The 19,130-nt window shown below is 46.8% G+C and overlaps 2 protein-coding genes across 4 annotated transcripts; one reads left to right on the top strand and one right to left on the bottom strand.

The window, feature by feature from the left end:
- Positions 1–206: 206 nt before the first annotated feature.
- kcnv1 (potassium voltage-gated channel modifier subfamily V member 1) lies at positions 207–8,122 on the bottom strand. 2 transcript variants are annotated; one of them, XM_032558283.1, is made up of 4 exons: positions 6,917–8,122; positions 5,934–6,237; positions 3,649–4,316; positions 207–1,446 (listed from the first exon to the last, which is right to left on the bottom strand). In XM_032558283.1, exons 2-4 carry the CDS (start codon positions 6,218–6,220, stop codon positions 920–922), a joined length of 1,482 nt encoding a protein of 493 aa, XP_032414174.1. In that variant the 5' UTR covers positions 6,221–6,237; positions 6,917–8,122; the 3' UTR covers positions 207–919. The 2 variants fall into 2 exon arrangements, with proteins under 2 accessions (XP_032414174.1, XP_032414173.1); XM_032558282.1 differs by lacking the exon at positions 6,917–8,122 and having other exon boundaries at positions 5,934–6,909.
- Positions 8,123–8,798: 676 nt separating this feature from the next.
- dek (DEK proto-oncogene) lies at positions 8,799–18,631 on the top strand. 2 transcript variants are annotated; one of them, XM_032558284.1, is made up of 12 exons: positions 8,799–8,912; positions 15,685–15,817; positions 15,903–16,001; positions 16,087–16,196; positions 16,921–17,015; positions 17,088–17,217; positions 17,290–17,556; positions 17,622–17,726; positions 17,796–17,871; positions 17,961–18,103; positions 18,173–18,241; positions 18,439–18,631. In XM_032558284.1, the coding sequence occupies exons 2-12, from the start codon at positions 15,736–15,738 to the stop codon at positions 18,448–18,450; spliced, it is 1,188 nt and encodes a 395-aa protein (XP_032414175.1). In that variant the 5' UTR covers positions 8,799–8,912; positions 15,685–15,735; the 3' UTR covers positions 18,451–18,631. The 2 variants fall into 2 exon arrangements, with proteins under 2 accessions (XP_032414175.1, XP_032414176.1); XM_032558285.1 differs by having other exon boundaries at positions 8,818–8,912; positions 15,644–15,817.
- Positions 18,632–19,130: the final 499 nt, after the last annotated feature.

Here is a 19,130-nt window from a genome sequence, read left to right as displayed (position 1 = left end):
TAGGCTAGCATAGCTTCGCTGAGGCTAACTGCTTTTAGCATCCTGCTAGCATCTTTTCCAGCAGCAGATTGTTTAGAAATATAAATGAACAGAGAGCAGCAGCTTCATCACTGCTGCTAGCAGATGTAGCTGTGCGTCAGCTTTACGGTCGTACCAGAAACACATGAATATAAAGGTTCTGTATGTCAAAGAAAAAACCAGATTGATTTGGTTCCACGGTTTATTGGGTCAAAATGGTTCTGGTTCTCTTTACAATCAGGAGAAACACAATTTTATTTTTTTATTCTTTAATGCTTTGTTTGTTTCTGTAAGAATCTTTTATTATTTCTGCATCACACCGCTGCGTGGACTCCGGTGCCACCCAGTCAGGTTCTGTTCCTTGACCGAACCGAATACCACCGGATTGGACAGAACCGACGCCCGCAGTGTTCAGAGACCCGGTCCTACTGAGCAGAACCGCCTGCTGACCCGGTTCTCCAGCAGGTCCAGTTCCCTTCAGCAGGACTTGGATTTTTCCTTCCTGATTGGCTGGAAACTCTTTCTGGTTCTGAACCGGTTCTGTTTCAGAACCGCCCTTAACCCGGCCTGATTCTACTTCTCCTCCCGCCTCATCCGATCCACAGCGCCAGAGGGAACAGAACTGGGATCTGGACCCACTCTCCCGCTGACAACCTGTTTATCTCCAGCTTCTGTTTCTGCCAGCCGGACCAGAACCGCCTGTGGGAAACCGGGCCGGTCCAGAATCCCGGCGTCTCCTCCATAAATATCCTGCCATCGGGTCTGGAGCCGCCGGGTCGGCTGGAAGAACCGGGACGGAACCAGAAGGATGATGACTGCAGCGGGTGTCACCTCCTGTTTGACTAAATGAACTCTTAGTGGAACCAGGGCAACAAGGCTCGCTTATTTACCCCCCAGCAGCTTATTTGCACCACAGCTCGTCGCCCCCGCTGCTGCGTGTGCTTGCCCGCTCTCGGCGATGCAGTCGCAGCATTTCCAGGACGCTGCGGGCGTAGGCGTCCCTCAGGTTGGCTCCGCCCCCGGCGGGCTCGGCCCCGCCCCCCGGCGAGCCGTGGGTCAGCCTCCTGAGCGCGTCGGTGTGACGCAGCGCAGCCTCCCGTACCTTCAGGGTGAAGTAGCAGGCGGAGAAACGGTCGTTGATGATGGCGATGGGCAGCGCCAGGATCAGGATGCCGGACAGGATGCAGAGGAAGGCCAGCGTCTTCCCCGCCGCCGAGTCGGGCCGCACGTCGCCGTAGCCCACCGTGGTCATGGAGGTGGTAGCCCACCACCAGGCGGCCGGCACGCTGGTGAAGGTGGAGGCCGGGAGGTCGTGCTCCAGGGCGAACACCAGCGCGGCGAAGATGGAGATTCCCACACCGAGAAAGAGGAGCAGCAGGCCAACTTCCTCGTAACACTGAGCGATGGTCATTCCCAGAGACCGCAGGCCTGCAGGGGGAGAAGAACCGGTTCATTCAGGAACTGTTCAGAGAAAAGAACCTGTTCATTCTGGGACTGTTCAGAGAAAAGACCCTGTTCATTCAGGGACTCTTCATAGAAAAGAACCGGTTCATTCAGCGACTGTTCAGAGAAAAGAACCTGTTCATTCAGGGACTGTTCAGAGAAAAGACCCTGTTCATTCAGGGACTCTTCATAGAAAAGAACCGGTTCATTCAGCGACTGTTCAGAGAAAAGAACCTGTTCATTCAGGGACTGTTCAGAGAAAAGAACCGGTTCATTCAGCGACTGTTCAGAGAAAAGAACCGGTTCATTCAGGGACTGTTCAGAGAAAAGAACCGGTTCATTCAGGGACTGTTCAGAGAAAAGAACCTGTTCATTCAGGGACTGTTCATAGAAAAGAACCGGTTTATTCAGGGACTGTTCAGAGAAAAGAACCTGTTCATTCAGGGACTGTTCAGAGAAAAGAACCGGTTCATTCAGGGACTGTTCAGAGAAAAGAACCGGTTCATTCAGGGACTGTTCAGAGAAAAGAACCGGTTCATTCAGCGACTGTTCAGAGAAAAGAACCTGTTCATTCAGGGACTGTTCATAGAAAAGAACCGGTTTATTCAGGGACTGTTCAGAGAAAAGAACCTGTTCATTCAGGGACTGTTCAGAGTAAAGAACCGGTTCATTCAGGGACTGTTCAGAGAAAAGAACTGAGCGATAGTCTTTCTCAGAGACCACGGCTTGGAGAGAGAGAGGATAAAGAACTGGTTCAGAGTAAAGAACTGGTTCAGCCCTGAACCTGTTCCTGTTCAGAGTAGATAAAGACTCTGTTGCTCTGATCTTCCTCCAGGAGATTCATCTTGTTTCTTGCGTAAGCATGTTGTTGACGTCACTGTAGTTACCGCTGCTGGTTCTGGTTATTCTGGGTTCCTGCTCTAGTTTCCTCTGCTTCCTGCATTATTCATGAGCGATCGGAGCAGCTTCTTTAGCTCATGGGGTCTCTGCTGATATCAGACGTTGAATCCGTGTTTTCTCTGCCAGCTGCTTTCTCTCTTCACATCAAGAGTGTGAAATGTGGGGATCGGGGGAATCTCTGATTGGTCCTCACACCTCGCTGCATTACGCTGCTCTTTGTTGGCTGCAGATTAATTTTCCTTGAGGAAAAACAGGAAACAGCCAGTTTGTTCAGGAATATTTAGGACACAACAAGCAACCAGGCTGAGGGAAAGCTGCATGGAACTCATGCTTAGTAATGATGTAGCCGCTGCGGGCAACATGTTGACCTGATGGTTGCTCTTTGTGAATCTTGTGTTTGGATGAACAGACACAGAGCGCTGCCAGAACCAGCTCGAGTCTGAACGCACACACCACACATTATTCTTTGTTCATAAAAACGCATGCGCTTGCACCAGACTGACGGCGCGCCCAGCGCAAACCGTGACGATAACTGCCATTATAGTCACGCTTTTAGGTTGGCATTGAGCGATCAAGCAGTCAGGCTGTGATACTTGGTGCAGTATTCTCCAAAAAGACGCCTTCACAGAGGGACCGTTTAAACGTCGGTACAGGGGAACCTGCTCTGCACAACCTCCTTCCAACTAGGAAGGTATTATGTTTAGTTTATATTTCTCTGGTGTGACGATCCCCTCCTATCCAGTAGGTGTCTCTAGTCCATTATTTGTTTTCTTTGTTCTTTTCAGGAAGCAGGTAGATGGTCTGTTAATTGAACGCACCGGGTGGCTGATAAATACTGACGTCCTGTCAGTCACTGGGTCTGCTTGGTTGGCCTCCGGATCAGACCGGGACAAGCAGCATTGGTCCACGCCTCTCTCGGAATGGCTGAGCAGTTCTCCCAGCGCATATTTTGGATAAAATAAATTATTGTGTCTATGAATCCACTCGTCTGTCTCCCATTTTTGTCATCACCTATGAGTGGGGCGTGACACTGGGGAAACGCTGACAGAGTCCATGTTCTTCATCGCAAAGTCCCGACCGCAGCGCCACAGAACAACAGATCATGTCAGAGTGAAAAGGTGAAGCAGGAGACCTTAAAACTCGAGCCAGTAACACTGGGATGGGCTAACGTCCCAGTAAACCTTGTAGAAGGAAACCCAGAACATCTGACCCAAATCAGTTCTATGAAGTTTTAATGGTAGAGAGAAACAGCAGCACAGCAGGTGTACTTTCTACTGAAGCGTGTACCTGTGGAGTGTCGACCCAGCTTCAGCATGCGCAGGGTCCTGAGGAGGCGCAGCACCTGGACCACCCGGCCCACGTTCTCCAGCTCGGTGGAGCCGCCATGGAGGCTCTCCACTGCCAGCGTCACATAGAAGGGCAGGATGGCCAGCAGGTCGATCACGTTGGGGATGCTTCGACTGAACCGGCACTTGTCCCGGACGCAGGTGAACCGCAGCGCCAGCTCACCTGTGAACCACAGGACGCACACGTACTCCACGGCGTCAAGCAGCTGTGGCCCGCCGGCGCCAAGCCAACTCACGCCGAAGTCCTGGTCTAGGTCCAGAGAGATCAGCACCATGTTGACGACTGACAGCACCACAAAGAAGATGGAGAGGGAGCCGAAGGTTCGGGCGGTGCGAGACGATTCCGGTCTCTCCAGAATGTCCCAGAGACGCCGACGCAGGCCTGGACAGAGCACACCTACAAAGTCCTCCTCTTCTTCGTCGGTCTCAAACTCCTGACGGACATCCAGGGACTCTTTCTGTTCCTTGCGGCGGTGGTAGCGTTCCCGGCAGCAGGAGTCGATGCGGAGTTCGTCTATGCCCCAGTACTCAATCTCCTGGAGGAAGGAGATCTCACACAGCTCCTCCATGACATGAAGGTGACCCGTCTGGTAGAAGTTCATCACATACCTGAGGAGGACCAAGCAAAGAGATGAATGAAACAAAGTCTAAAGTTTCTGGAAACACGAGAAAGGTTGAGGGACCTGAAACCAGATCAGCCCTGACTAGATGGTTCCTCATCTCTACAGGGTGAAGACACCAGAGGTCTCGTGTATAAAACACTGCGCAGTTTTCACACTAAAACTTGGCGTAGGACAAATTGAAAAAGTGCGGCGCACAAAAAGCTCCAGATGTATGAAGCCGAGCTGCGATCAGACCTGCTCACCTTTAGAAATCCTGATTTGGGGGAAACGGAGCAGCTGCTGCTCCGCCTGTCGCCTCCATAAATACATATTAATGTAAATTGGTATAAATACCAGGAAATCTGCCGCCACGTTAAGCTGTAACCATGGCAACGGTTCTGGCTGGTAGCAGTACAAGTATTTATAATAATAATAGTAATATATTTTATTTAAAAGGTGCTTTCAGGGCACATTGGGCCCCAGTACCAGTACCGGTTTCAGTGTATTTAGGTGAGTTTTGACACGTTGTAGTTTGTTATTGTCAAACAGAAATCGTTTGATTGGCTGCTGCACATTTTCACGGCAGGTCAAAAGCTTTCAAAGCAGGTTAATTTTTATACATGTCGACGTGAGCGTAAAATATGGCGCCGCACATTTTTTGTGCGTACGCCGCTTTAGACATGAGGACCCCGGTTATCTATGCAGCGGATTCTCAGGTTGATCTGACGTTAGAACTACAGGAATAAAAGTCTAAGGCAGTGGTCCCCAACCACTGGGCCGCGGACCGGTACCGGGCCGTGGACCAATTGGTACCGGGCCGCGCAAGAAATAATGAACTACTTCCGGATGTTTTATTTTGAAAATCCTAAACCGGATTTTACTGGTTACGTCTTGCGCGTCAAAATTGAGACAACAACTTGCAGCAGAATGAGTAACAAAACAACATCGGAGTACTGCGCCCCCCCGAACAACGGCGTCGGACTCGATACTTACCCCCCACACCCCATCACCCCCCACCCCGTAGCAAAATTGCGAAGGGCTGACCGGTCCGCGCGACTAAAAAGGTTGGGAACCGCTGGTCTAAGGGAACCTTTAAACCTTGAAAGGGCGTCTAAGCATCCCTTAGACCAGGGTGGGCGGTCCTGTTCCTGGAGAGCCGCTGTCCTGCAACTCTTAGACGTCTCCCTGGTCCATCACACTTCAGTCAAACAGCTGAATCACCTCCTCAGTGCAGTCGGGTTCTCCAGAGTAACGACCTCATTATTTGACTCAGGTGTGTTGAAATAGAGACGTATCTAAGAGTTGCAGGACGCCAGCCCACCCTGACTTGGACTAAAGGTCTAAGGCAGGGGTCTGAAACTCCAGTCCTCGAGCCCCGCTGTCCTGCAACTTTTAGATGTGCCTCTGCTGCACCACACCTGAATAGAATAATTAGGTCATTAGCAAGGCTGGGAGAACTGATCTACACAAGGAGGAGGTAATTAAGCCATTTCATTCCAGTGTTTTGTACCTGTGGCTCATCTAAAAACTGTAGGTCTGCGGCCCTCGAGGACTGGAGTTTGAGACCCCTGGTCTAAGGAATGCTGTATGATGGTGCTTGTTTTGAATGTGGAGGAAGACCTACTGGAAGGGTTGGGAGCTTCTGTCGAAGAAGAACTCATTCTGGAGGAAGTCTGCGTCATCGCAGAGCTCCAGCGCAGAGTCTTGACCGCAGCAGACCAGCTTCCCCAGCCGGGTGTCCGGGTGGGACGCCAGCAGCTCCTGGGACAGGACGTAGCGACTCCCCCCGACGTTGACGACCACGGCGTTCAGCGAGTCCCTAGCGCACGGCGCCGGCGTCTCACTGAAGAAGACGCTGGAGTTCAAAGACATCAGGGAGGCGGTGTCAGCAAAGACCTCCAGGCCCGCCATGGAGGACGAGACGGCAGCTGGAGAACAAGAGACAGGAGACATCTGGGTCAGGCAGCAACACCGGGAGCGCTCTGAATAAGGTCACTGATGTCTGGGGAACATCTGGATCTGACAGGAACAGATGCTGGGGGGCGAGAGAGAGCGCGACCGCTGGGGTTTCTGATTTCAACAACATGGGCAGCTGCCCAGGGCGGCAGGAGGAGGGAGCGCCCTCACTGAGTCCATGTTGTTTCTTTGATGCTCTGTCAGTCAGGAGTTGCCCCCCCTTGTGTTGAGGAGGAGCAGGTCACATAACTGGACTTTGATTGGCTTAGGACTCACTGCAGACATGCCCTGAAGTCCTGCCCCTGGCCTTTCTGCAACCAATGAGGGGACAGAGTCAGGATGATGTCATTCTGTTGCTGTTCCGCCTCTCAGCCACTAGGGGAGGCTGTTCATGCTAACAGCGACTTCCTCATTTCAAGGGTTGGATCCTCAGCTCTGTGGAGAGAGGTTCTGGATCCGGGTTCGGCCCGGTCCGGTTTGGTAAGGTTCAGTTTGGTCCAGTCCGGACTTCTGGCTTCTGGCCACTACTGCTGAGAGGTCAGCTGCCCATCCCATCTGAACCACCAGAACCTCCAGGAGGATGAAGATGAGGATGGTTCAGTCTGAGGTCTTCCTCTGTCAGAACCAGAACTAGAACCAGCAGACTCTGACCTGGTTTCCGTGGAGTCGCTGCTGGATCGTCTGCTGAAAACTTTCCTCACTTGGAGACGAAGAACGCTGCAGCAGCCGGAGCTTCTGACGGTTCTGACGGGTCAGCGGGTCCGGCAGCTTCTGCTTTCCGCTCAGGTTGGCGCTGCAGTTTGAAGTGGAGGAGGAAGACGAGGAGGAGGAGGGAGAGGATGATGAAGAGGAGGAGGAGCGTCCTCCTCTTCCTCCTGGTCTTATTTCTGTTCCTTCGTTTTATTTTTAGATCCTTCTCTTCCTGAGCTGCTCATGATTTCCTCTGGGTCCACATTCTGCCTCTGAACCGGGTCGGCTCTGACCCAAACCGAGTTCCAGAAGAAGAATCCTGGAGAACCCGTCCCGGTTCACCTGGACCGAATCCATCATTCATCCCAACGTTTCTGATCCATCACTGGCTGAAGGATCAGAACCGTTTTAACCAAACTGAACTGAGACAGAACGCCAATCAGAACCACCGGTCCAAACCTGAACAGCAGGAAGTCCTGGAGTCACAACCAAGATTTTACTGAATAAAGTTAGAACTGAACCAGAACCGGAACCGGACAGCCTAATCGCCCGTCATACTGGAGCTGCTGTTATCTCCTGTTGCTAGGAAACAAACTGGTTTCCAGTCCAGCTCGATGGCGGCGCTGCTCCACATTCTGAGCTCTGGCTCTGCCTCCGCAGCGCCACCTTGTGTCAGGCTGAAGCGGTGAATGGATGAACGCAGCTTTTATTTCATTTATGCTTTCATTGGTTCAGCCATGATGTTCCTCTGGTTCTGACGGACTGGGTCAGAACCACAAGGTCTGCTGGTCACAGCGGTTAAGCACAGCCCAGATAAGGAGGCCTCGGTCCTCGGTGCAGCCGTCGCAGGTTCGATTCCCGGCCTGGTGACCTTTGCCGCATGTCTTCCCTCTCTCTCATTACTTTCCTGGCAAAAAACGTTCAAATAAAGACCAAAGAAACCAAACAAAACAAAATCTGTTAGATAATAATTGGCTCTGATTATCTAACAGATAATAGATGGTGCCATCTGGCGGAGAAACATGGAAATACAACCACACTATTATTTAGCCTTTATTTTAATTGTAAAAAAGTCAGACGTCACTTATACAAACGTTTCAAATTATTAATATATTAGAAGTTTGTAAAATAAATCAACACAAAAGGGAAATTAAAGCAGCAATTTATAGAATAGATCCAATAAATCAATTTCTCTGAGATCTATCAGATGTATTGATCTGATCTGAGTTCAGCCAGAAAACCGTTTGTTTGGGAGGAAATTACAAAAATATGGAAGCCCATTTGAGTTTTGCTTTTAAGATATTGGAGTAAGCCTCCTGACTGATTTCTATCTCAAAAGTATGACTTTAAAACTGGAAATTATGACTTCTTGTGGGGCATTAATTTTTTCTCTTCCATGGCGGAAATGGCTTCCAGGGAGTTTTGTGCGTGAAATCTACCCACTGTAGCTCTATCGATTAGTAGTTTTTTTCCCTAAATATATATCCTGAATGTATCTTCAGATGTGTTGGTCACAGTTTATTCTCCAAGGCAGAAATCTGGAAACAAAACAAACATTTCTGATCCAGTTTTCTAAAGAAAATATGGAGAAGATTAAAGTGAACATCACTGCTTTATAAGGAGAAATATTGTTGGGAATCTTGAAATTAACTCATTTGATTTGATAAATGAAACCGATAAATATTTAACAAAGCTTACTAATCATCAATAATGTAGGAGATGTTCCTCAACTAAACATGCAGGTATAATAAAATGAGAACTCCCTCTGTATTTACATCCCGCGGCTGAGCAGCAGGGGGCGGTGTTGTGACAATAACTGGAACACATGGGAACGTCATTACGTCTCAACCAATGAGCATAGCTACCATGACCGTGGTCCCGCCCAGAAGGCATCCCGCCTTGATGACTAACTGACAGCTGAGTGGCGCTCTGGTTCGGTTCGAATCTCCGGGACCAGGTAAACTTTTCTCTGCTGTGTTTGGACAGGGGGGGAGGCGCGGCGTTACGGCTGGTTCTGGTTCTTCCTGTGGTCAGAATTGGTACCGGTATGTTACTGAAGCTAACAGCGGAGCTAACAGCTAGCTGCTTCCTGCTGGTTGGAGTTAGGCTGGTTAAACTGTTTAAACTGGGGTTTAGGGTGATAACTAGCGGGTCGGAAATACAGGGACTCAGATGGACCAGTACCGTCAGAGTTTATCACTCACGCTAACTGCGGAGTTAACTGACAGCTAACTATTAGCTAACAGGCGACTAGCAGGTTTAAGTTTCCGCGCGCCAACTCGCGTGCACGTGATGCAAATAAAGAAGATCCGTCACAGTCTCTGCACGCGCCTGATCCCAGTGCACGCGCTTGACAGTATCCAGCGCTGACTGACATTAACAGCTTGTGTCAGAGGCGCCAGACTCCATTCAGATTTCGGCGGATTTAACCGAATAAACGCAGCAGTTCGGTTAAACTGGGTCATTTAGCACTAGTTATTACTAGAAATGAGTCTGCATAGGTTCGGCCACGGTTCGGAATCAGAACCCAGCAGTCTGGAACAGAACCACAAGGAAAAGCTATTAGGCACGGTCCACTTCAGGTCAGAACAATACAAGGTTCTGGTTTCACTTGGCAGAGATAGAAATCAGCTAGTCTGTTTCGATGGTAACTGTTGCTGGGAATACTTTGATTAGGCTATTGATAACAGTTTAATAAAAATACATAATTACATTTTAACTTTAACTACATCAGAAACTTTATTCATTTGGCATGAGAACTCCTTAAAAATGTTTTTTGTTCAGTTTTTCCCTCTTCTGATTGGATGTCCTGTAGTTTATGAATATTGACTCTTTCATATCAACGCCTGAGCTCTCATGTGTTAAACGTGTGTATACACAAAAACTGTGCGGCGCCATATTTTACGCACAAGTCGGCATGTATAAAAATGAAAGTTTGCGTAAATATACGCAAACATTTGACCTGCAGTGAAAATGTGCAGCAGCCACGCAAACTTTTTCTGTGGACAATAATAAACTAGAAAGAGTCAAAACTCACTAAATCCACTGAAATCTGATTCCGTTATTTAGACCAGGAAGCATCAAACCCCATGATTTTATGATTTTAATATTTTAGTGTTTAAACGATGAAACTGAACCACATTTATTCTCAGACAATAGAGGATGTGAAAACCTCAATGTAAATAATCATGTTGCTCAGTTTGTGTCTCATAAAGATGAAACTCATCGTCTGAATGCATCTATTTATTCTCACTAGAGAGAAACCAGGGCTGATCAAACAGTTTGATTATTGAAGGTGATCAGGTGTGGAGACAATCCCAGGTATATCAGTAGCTGCATCAAGGTGAGCCGCTACCTGAGGAGCTTTGGCTCTGATGGAGAACATGGAGCCATTGATCAGTTTTCTGCAGTCTTTACACATACAGTACAAACTGTAGCTCACAAAACTAAACAAAACATGTTATTGTTGTCTTACCTTTACTTATAAATGAAGTCCATGCGCTGCTCATTCTGCACAAAAATATCAGTTCATACAAAGCCAAGTCTGGTGAAAAATAAATATGCCAAGTTTGTTAAATCTTAGCACACTGGAAGCCAGACTAATCATCAGTAAGTGTTTTACTTTGGAACAACTAGTTTTGTACACCGTGTATTTTAATAGTAATTAAATTGTAGAAAATTATAATTTAAATTGTACTATAATGTACATTTTTGGAACAACTAAAGTTACACTTAGTATACTTTAACTATATGTAGGCCTGTCACGATAGCAAATTTTGCTGAACGATTAATTGTCTCAAAAAATTATTGCGATAAACGATAATATTGTTTGAAGACCTTTTAACACTGATTTAATGGAAATGACGTAATAATGCAGGTGATTTCCTGCCAAAGATAGATACACTTTATTTTCAAAAGAATATTTAACACTGGAGCTGATAAACAAAACAAACAAAAACAAAAATAAAATGGATTCTCAGTCTCCATTAACAAAAAACTCACTTGGAAAAAAAAACTAAACAACATAAAGCCAAAGTGGAAATAAATACTGCATTCAACCAAAAGATTATGAAGTCTGTATATTATGTTGCCCTTCAGTAATAATTAGATGTAAATAGAGAAGATGGGCACATCGACTACCTGATGCAATAGTTCACACTACATGATTTTTTGCTCCTATTTTTCCCCTTACAACAATCTTAGACCGTTGGTCTTTCTAAGATTGTGTGGTGTGTTACGGTAGATCGTCGTTGCCGCTCTGATCCAAATCAGGGTTTTTCCCCGACTGGGATCTTAACTCCACCTGTTGAATGTGACAGGCAGCCAATCAGAAAGCGAGGATTCTCCTCCGCGCTTTCTGAGGGGAAATTACGGAGGGGAATCCCAAACAGCTGACACGGCGCAACCCGAAGTCCAGCGGACATTGGAGATGATATGTAGAAACAACATTAATGTTTATTCAACATGCAAAGAATATAGAAATGACAAGGGGAGGAGTTGGAGCGAAATTGCTACTGCAGTTGATAAACCCGGTAACTTTTCAGCTGTTCTTCGTTAACGTGACGTAAATAGTTTATAATGATTTTCATTCAGTCAGGACTTTACGCTGACACTAGCCACATGCATTGCAGGTAGATTGTAGTAAAGCATTGATTAATGCCTGGGTTTAAAATTAGTTCACTGAACTTGTAGCCATTATTTTGTGCCCATTGTTGGACACCACACGGCCGGACCGAACCCGATCGAACCGTCATACCTAGGATTTCTGTCGGCTCATGTTTGGTCTGTCAGGTTTTGAAAATGGGCCGATAATCGGCCGACAGCTCTAAGATCCTGTAGTCTGCGCTGGGCTTTACACTGAGGAAATGAGGAAGGGAGGGTCAGTGGAGAGAACCGGAGTTGAGCCTTTTTTCATTTGGTGTCATCAACAGGCCGGAAGAGACGATAATGCCGATAATTAAAATGACGTCGATAGTTTTAATTTATCGTACAATTAATTGATTTATCGTTTATCGGGACAGGCCTAACTATATGGCTTTTTATGTAATATAAACATGCTCTTAGTTTATCTTAAGTGTACTATTTTTGTGATTGAATTACTTTTAAAATATATTTAGTGTATTTTCATAATATTGGGATTACATATTTTATATATTAGTAGTGTGATGACAGTATGCTACAATTACACTTTTGTATTATAATTGCTAATGAAGTAACTTTGTAGTTACTGAATGTAGGGCTGTTGTAAACAAATATTTTAGTAATCGAATAATCTATCGATTATTCTTATGTTTAATCGAGTAATCGGATTAAAAAATATATAAAATAAAATATTGGTAAATCTGGCATAACAGCAGTGTTACTATCAGATATCAATATCAGTAAAATTTTTCATATTTGAGCTTCCCTAACAGTTACTTTTCTGTCATTTAGAAAACTAACCTGCAACAATAACAGCTCACTTTCTAAGTTAACCTGAAGAAAAGTTATACAAAAACCTGAAATTATATTCAATTTAATAATAAAGAGGCTCACAGATACGCTTATAAAAAATGTCTATACTCCAGCTTTTAGTTTGTCTTCATCTTCAGTCAGTTTAATAGATGAACTGTCACCTTGCCCCATACCTGTCGAGCTTTGGGTTTGAGAAAACGGGAGTTGGGGACTTGGGGCGGTGGTGGTGGGGGGCAGGCGAGCGAACGAACGTAAGAGGGGAGGAAATAGACCAGGGGACGAATGTAAGAACTGGGGGAGCAATACACGATATTTCTGGCACCTTAGTTCGTCACACTCACAAACTCGTCTACCAGCCAGGAACCGCCACGACGCTCCGCCAGCCGTTTGTTCAGACCGGGATGATATGAAATTTATTGTGCGGTTCGTCCGTAAAGCTACACTTAAACTGTAACCATCAGCTACTCAGCCGCCCGCCGTGTTCAGTCTATCAGCTCACCTGTATTAATACCTGCAGCTCTTCCTGCCGTTCGCTCTGAACCAGCAGCTCCCGGAGGAGAAAGGCTGCCGTACTCCAGGCATGGCGCCAGTCATTTTAAAGATGCTTATTGGTCCCCTGAAAACAACGAAACCCCGGACGTTATCATGGATCAATAAAATCCCCACGAGCCGAACTTGAAAATTGGACGTTATGATGATAACACTTTGTTTTCGTCAACAACTCAGAGGCGGAAGTGAGAGCTCTGTGCAACGCAAGTAATGGGTGCGCTAAATAATAAAACATAAATTGACAAAGCTTCGAAGTAGATACATTTTCCTCGAGGAATTTTAATAATCGAGATACTCCATTATTAATTAAGTACAGCTAGCAAAACATTAGCAGCCTTCGTCCCGTCGGCTCTTTTCATGACCCACATTTCATTTCCATCGGTTCTTGTCCAGTTGTCTCTAACTCGGACTAGGACTTCACCAGCTGGAATTTATCGAAACTACTAACTATTATCAAAGACTTTTAATTCAATATTATGCGAGTAAAAATGCCGAATTTGAACAGCGTCTCTTATCTTCTCTGGCTTTATGGCTTTTCTTCTTTTTATGGCGCTTTTAAAAAAATACTGAAAGTGTGCAATACCGCCACCATCTGGTCTGGAGTGTGAACTGGAGCTAATGCCGTTCGTACATCTGAAAATGGATTGGGTGAAAACAGGTTCCGTGTTTTTGTTAAAAAACTGAAAACAACAGATCATATTTGGAGAGATGTAAAACTGAAGATACTTGCTACATTTATTGTTAAAAGGGTCCACAATTAGTTGAACATGTTAGCCTTAATATGTTGCAATTTTCCTATTACCTAAAAAATTGCTGTTTGTATTATGCCAAAACTTATAATTACTTAAAAAATGTACATCTTTTGTTATATCACCCATGGAGGTCGCCATTTTTTCACCAATGGGTTGATGACGTCATCAGGTCCGTTCTGTACCGGAGTCCAAAGAGGAAACACAGCAAGGCTAACTTTACCTGAGTTCTTGTTTATTATATTGCCTATTCATAAATGAAACATTCATTGTTTCATTTTGAACCTGAAGGCAGCAGCAGTTCCTACGGCCAACTCTTCCTCTTCCTCTGTTTGCTCTTCCTCATCATCACCTCTTGTTATTTCTAGTTCTGATTGGTTTCAATTCGCTCCAGTTCAAATTAAAAAGGCTTAATAAGGTTTCTCATCACTGTTTTGGCTGGAGGAGCCAGGCAGTTGGACCGTTACACGTCATTTACCCAAAATGCATTGCAGCGTGAACAAGATGGCAACATTCCCGTGACAATATTATTATATTATATTAAAATTTATAAAAACTAAATAACCTACAGTGTTATTACTGTATTGTTTTTACATCTAAGATAAATATTTCCCAAATAAGGTCTATTTTTATAACTAATCGTGGTTCCTTTCAGGGCAAGTATTGTTTTTGTTGTAGAAGCTCTGTCACTAAACAGGCAATGTTTGATGTTTTGAGGCATGAGAGATGTAATTTAAAATATACAGAAATTTCAGTATATTTAATAGTTTTCTTTTAAAGTTAGCTTTAAGTGAATTTTTAAAAATTTTATTTTAAAATATACACAAGATCTTTAAAAGTATATTGTTTCATTACTTGAACAAATACATATTTTGTTCACTTAAAGTATGCTTTTATTTAATATATTTCTTTAAAGTGTATTGAGGTAGAATTATATTTAAGTGTGTTTAAACTTTAAAGTCATAATGTCTGCTTCAATTGAAAATCCACTTTAGAAAACTGTTTAAGTGTAGAAATGTAGTCTTCTGACGTCGGAAGAGAGGAGAAAACATTAAATATATCGCTGCACTTTACTGTATGGCTAGCTCCATGACTAGATCCTGTTTCTGTCTCTTATGCAGTTGTGGAGTCACAATGTCTGGGTCATGAGCGCCCCCTGCCATGAGGCCAGAGAACTGCCTGCCTCACCCCGAATCTGTTCTCTGGTTTCTGATCACTGCTCAGAACACGAAACACGTTACACACAGAGTTGGTGACAACAAACACTGAACATTATGTATATAAGCTAAATTATGGAAAATCAGTTCATACATTAAATGTTTTTAACCATTTTATTGGCGACATACAGACAGGAGGAACAGGCTCCCATAGAATAGCAGCCAGTGCAGTTAGTGAGAGGTTGATCAATCCCAGGTGAGGCTCAACTCGCTGCTGCTTCACCTGCTGCGTTTTTGAGCATTTGAATGGGAAATTGCAAAAATTCAGCAAAAAATAATCAGAATTGGTTAAGCCAAATGAAAAATAAATACTTTATAGTACAAACCACAGGGTGAAAATAGCAATATACATGATTTTATTACATAGAATTTTTCCATGATGCCTCCCCTGACTGCACGTCACTGGTGCGCAGGTATGAGCAGGTACGTACGGCTTTATACATCAGATTTTCTAAATTTGTATGCCAAGGTGTAGTGTGAAAACTGCACACTTGGTTATACCTGAGGCCTCTGGAGTTTTCATGATGATTTTTTCAGGGTCAGAGAAAAGGCTTTTATTGAAACATGGTGGAATTAATCTCTGGCGCCCCCTGTGATGCAGGAGGTCATTAGACATAAAAACTTTTTCAATCTGAAGGCAGAAGCTTAAATTTTTCAGGTGTTGATAAATGTGTGGATTACAGATGAGAAAAAATGTGTAATATTTCTGCTCCTGTGAGATTGGAGAGCTGAGTCTGCCCTCTGCTGATTGGCCGTCCAGACATCTGCCCTCTGCTGATTGGCCGTCCAGACGTCAGACAAGAGCGAAGCGATGGACGGCTCTGCTGTCTCTGAGGAGGACGATCTGCAGAGAGACGAGGCGGCTCCTCCCAGAAGCTCCTCCAAGATCTCAGGTATCCGGATTCTCCGTCGGCCCGCCGGGTCTCTGTGGCCAGAACCAGAACTCTAAAGGTTCTGAAAGTTCTAATTCTGCTGCAGATGGTGGAGAAATCGTTGAAGGGAAGCGGACCAAAAAGACTGTGGACCGGCTGGATTTTCAGGCTCCGAAGGCTAGGGAGAAGCTGAAAGTGGCAGACGGTAAGACCCGAACAGGACCTGTCCTGGATCGGTTCTGGACCAGTACTGTTCAGGTCTGACAGGTGACCGGTTCTGATGTGTTCAGGTGGTGGAGACAAGCTGGGAGACATTCCTCGGACCAACTACGAGATCACCAGGAGGAAGGCGGAGGAGCTGAAGCTGCTGCACGCCATCCTGTTCGACCGACCCGGGAAGGTAAAGAGCCAGGAAGAGGGACTAGGACCCGGTGAAACCCGGTGAGATCTGATCCAGACGAGTTCAGCAGAACCAGAACTCTTCAGTGGTTCTACTGGGTCTGAGGAAACTCTTTGACCTGGTTCTGCTCAGCTACTCTGGGTTGAAATAATGATCGCAATAATGATCACAGTTAGTGTGCCAGTTAGCGTCCCAGCTAGAGTCACAGTTAGCGTCCCAGCTAGAGTCACAGTTAGCGTCCCAGCTAGCGTCTCTGTTGGCGTCCCAGCTAGCGTCACTGTTGGCGTCCCAGCTAGCATCACTGTTGGCGTCCCAGCTAGCGTCTCTGTTGGCGTCCCTTTTAGCATCCCTGTTGGCGTCCCAGCTAGCGTCACTGTTGGCGTCTCAGCTAGCGTCTCTGTTGGCGTCCCTTTTAGCGTCACTGTTTGCGTCCCAGCTAGCGTCACTGTTGGCGTCCCAGCTAGCGTCACTGTTAGCGTCCCTTTTAGCGTCTCTGTTAGCGTCCCAGCTAACAGGCCAGAAGGTCTCCAGCTTGTGCCTGAGCAACAGAACCGGGTCAGCAGCTGATAGTTCCTGATCTGGTTCCGCTGAACAGAAACATCTCCATGGCCTCCTTTCTCCACCAGCTGAACCGGGTCCTGGTTCACAAAGCATTCCATCTTTCAGTTTGTAAACTGCTCCATTCTACCAGAACCCTGTCAGTAACAGTTCTGTGTCTTCTCAGTCGGCCTCGGTCAAGAAGAACCTGCGGCTGTTCAACGGCTTCCCGTTCGCCGCAGACAGCCAGGAGTTCACCAGGAAGAGAGACAAGATGCTCAGGTGGGTTCCTCAGCTGGTTCTGGATCCCTGGAGCGGTTCTGATGGAGGTTCTGATGGACCCGTCTCCCCCAGGAACTCGAACCTGACCAACACCAAGCTGAAGCTGGTTTGCTCCATTCTGGACCTGGAGAAGAAAGGAACCCACCAGGATCTGATCGATCGGATCCTCATCTTCCTGATCGCCCCAAAGAACAGCGGAAAGGTGATCAGAAGCCCCGCCCCTCTCTACTGAGGCTCCGCCCCCCTGCTAACGGCTGCTGTCGTTCCTCCGCAGCGCGCACCAGTGAAGAAGAAGCGAAGGACCAAGAAGAAGCTGGTCGGCGGCGACTCGCTGGCCAAGAAGAAGAAGAGCATATCCAGAGCCAGCGGCACCAAGAAGTCCAAACCCGGCAGCAAATCCAAAGCCATCGTCATGGACTCCAGCAGCGACGAAGACGACGACGAGAAGGTGGAGGCGGAGGCCGGAGGTTCTGATGGAGAGGAGAAACGGTCAGAACAGGAGGAGGAGGAAGAGCAGACTGACCAGTCAGAGTCTGATGAGGTGAGATCATCTTGGTTCTGACCCAAACCTGCTGCAGAACCCTGAACAGGTTCTGGTTGTTTCAGTCCTCCAAGCCCAAGTTCAGCAGAGGGAAGAAGCAGCAGCAGATACCATCGAAGAAGAGACCCAGGAGCCAGAGCTCTGACGGAACCAGCGAGGCAGAGGAGAAGGTACCAGCCCCCGGTCTGAATCTGGAACCGGAACCGGGTTCTAACGGAGAGCTCTGCTGTCTGTTTCAGCCAAAGAAGAAGAAAGTAGCCGGCGCCAAAACCAAGAAGGCCGACAGCAGCAGCAGCAGCAAGAACACCAACCCAGGTGAGCTGCAGGTCCAGAACCTGAACCGTGTCCGACCCGGGTCTGGTTCTGACCCCTGGGTATGTTGACCTCTGACCCCCACGGTCCAGCCGAGGACAGCTCCGACGAAGACGAGCCGCTCATCAGGATGGTGAAGAAGGCTCCGACAGACGAACAGCTGAGGAAGACGGTGGAGAGTCTGCTGAAGGAGGCCGACCTGGAGGAGATGACCATGAAGCAGATCTGCCTGAAGGTCGGAGCGCTGACCCCGCATGACCTCTGACCCCGCCGGGCCCCGCATGACCTCTGCTTTCTGCTGCAGGTGTTTGACACGTATCCAGAACACGACCTGAGCGGCAGGAAGGACTTCATCAAGCAGACGGTCAAGACCGTAAGTCTGACCTTCGCATCATCATCCAACTGACGTGAAAGCATTAAATCACAATACGTTTTCAGCCGTATTGCCTAGCCCTCACCAGAACTGGACTGGGTCCAGAACCGGACTGGGACCTGTCTGAGTCCTCCAGCAGGGGGCGCCGTATCCTGACAGGAAGTGAGCGTCATGCTGTCCTCTTTGTCTCCTCACAGCTCATCACATGAAGATGCCCAGGTGTCCATGGCAACAGGCTCCACCCTTGTTTTCTGTTATTATGGGATGTGGTCAACAGGTTTTTACGTTGGTTCTGTTTGTAATGAAGTCGATCCGTTGCAGAGGCGCGGCGCCCCCTGCAGGATGGCTCCACATCAACATGTTCAATAAATTTGTACATTTTTCAACAAAGTCGGTTTGGACTCTGATTCAACATGCTCCCTGCAGGACCGGTTCTGGTTCTGGTCCAGGACAACAGCTGACCTGCATGCAGAACAGAACCACCACTGATCTAAATCCTCCTTCAATCAGAAGCAGCTTCTCCTCACTGACCTGGTTCTACTGGTTCTGTTGGGAACCAGGTTCTCTGACTCAGTTCCAGTCTCTTGGATTGTGGAAACACCAGAAAAGGTACTGAGATGAAAATTGGGTCGTGGAAAGTCCAGCTTCCTGTGACCCGGTTAGACTCTGAGTGGTGGTTCTGATGGTTCTGATGGACCGGATGACTCGGCTATGGAGGTCCAAACAGGACCGGATCGATGCAGTCCAACGCAAAAATTTATTTGATCTATTTTAATATTTTCTTCATGTTTTTATTCTTTTTTTCACAATTTATTCTAAACTTCCTGAAACAGGTGGAACCGCAGCAGGAACCTTTCGGACCTGCTGGGTCAGAACCCGTCTGAAACGC

The sequence above is a fragment of the Xiphophorus hellerii genome, chromosome 3 (genome assembly GCF_003331165.1).
Source record: "Xiphophorus hellerii strain 12219 chromosome 3, Xiphophorus_hellerii-4.1, whole genome shotgun sequence".
NCBI lineage: Eukaryota > Metazoa > Chordata > Actinopteri > Cyprinodontiformes > Poeciliidae > Xiphophorus > Xiphophorus hellerii.
This window is presented reverse-complemented; position numbering and strand designations above follow the sequence as displayed.

Coding starts and splice junctions, on each gene's coding strand:
- kcnv1 (XM_032558282.1), bottom strand. CDS start 6,262: ATGTCTCCTGTCTCTTGTTCTCCAGCTGCCGTCTCGTCCTCCATGGCG. Junction 4,317..5,933: donor AGAAGCTCCCAACCCTTCCA/GTAGGTCTTCCT, acceptor GGTCCTCCTCAG/GTATGTGATGAACTTCTACC. Junction 1,447..3,648: donor GCTGGGTCGACACTCCACAG/GTACACGCTTCA, acceptor CTCCCCCTGCAG/GCCTGCGGTCTCTGGGAATG.
- dek (XM_032558284.1), top strand. CDS start 15,736: ATGGACGGCTCTGCTGTCTCTGAGGAGGACGATCTGCAGAGAGACGAG. Junction 15,818..15,902: donor AAGCTCCTCCAAGATCTCAG/GTATCCGGATTC, acceptor ATTCTGCTGCAG/ATGGTGGAGAAATCGTTGAA. Junction 17,557..17,621: donor ACCAGTCAGAGTCTGATGAG/GTGAGATCATCT, acceptor TGGTTGTTTCAG/TCCTCCAAGCCCAAGTTCAG.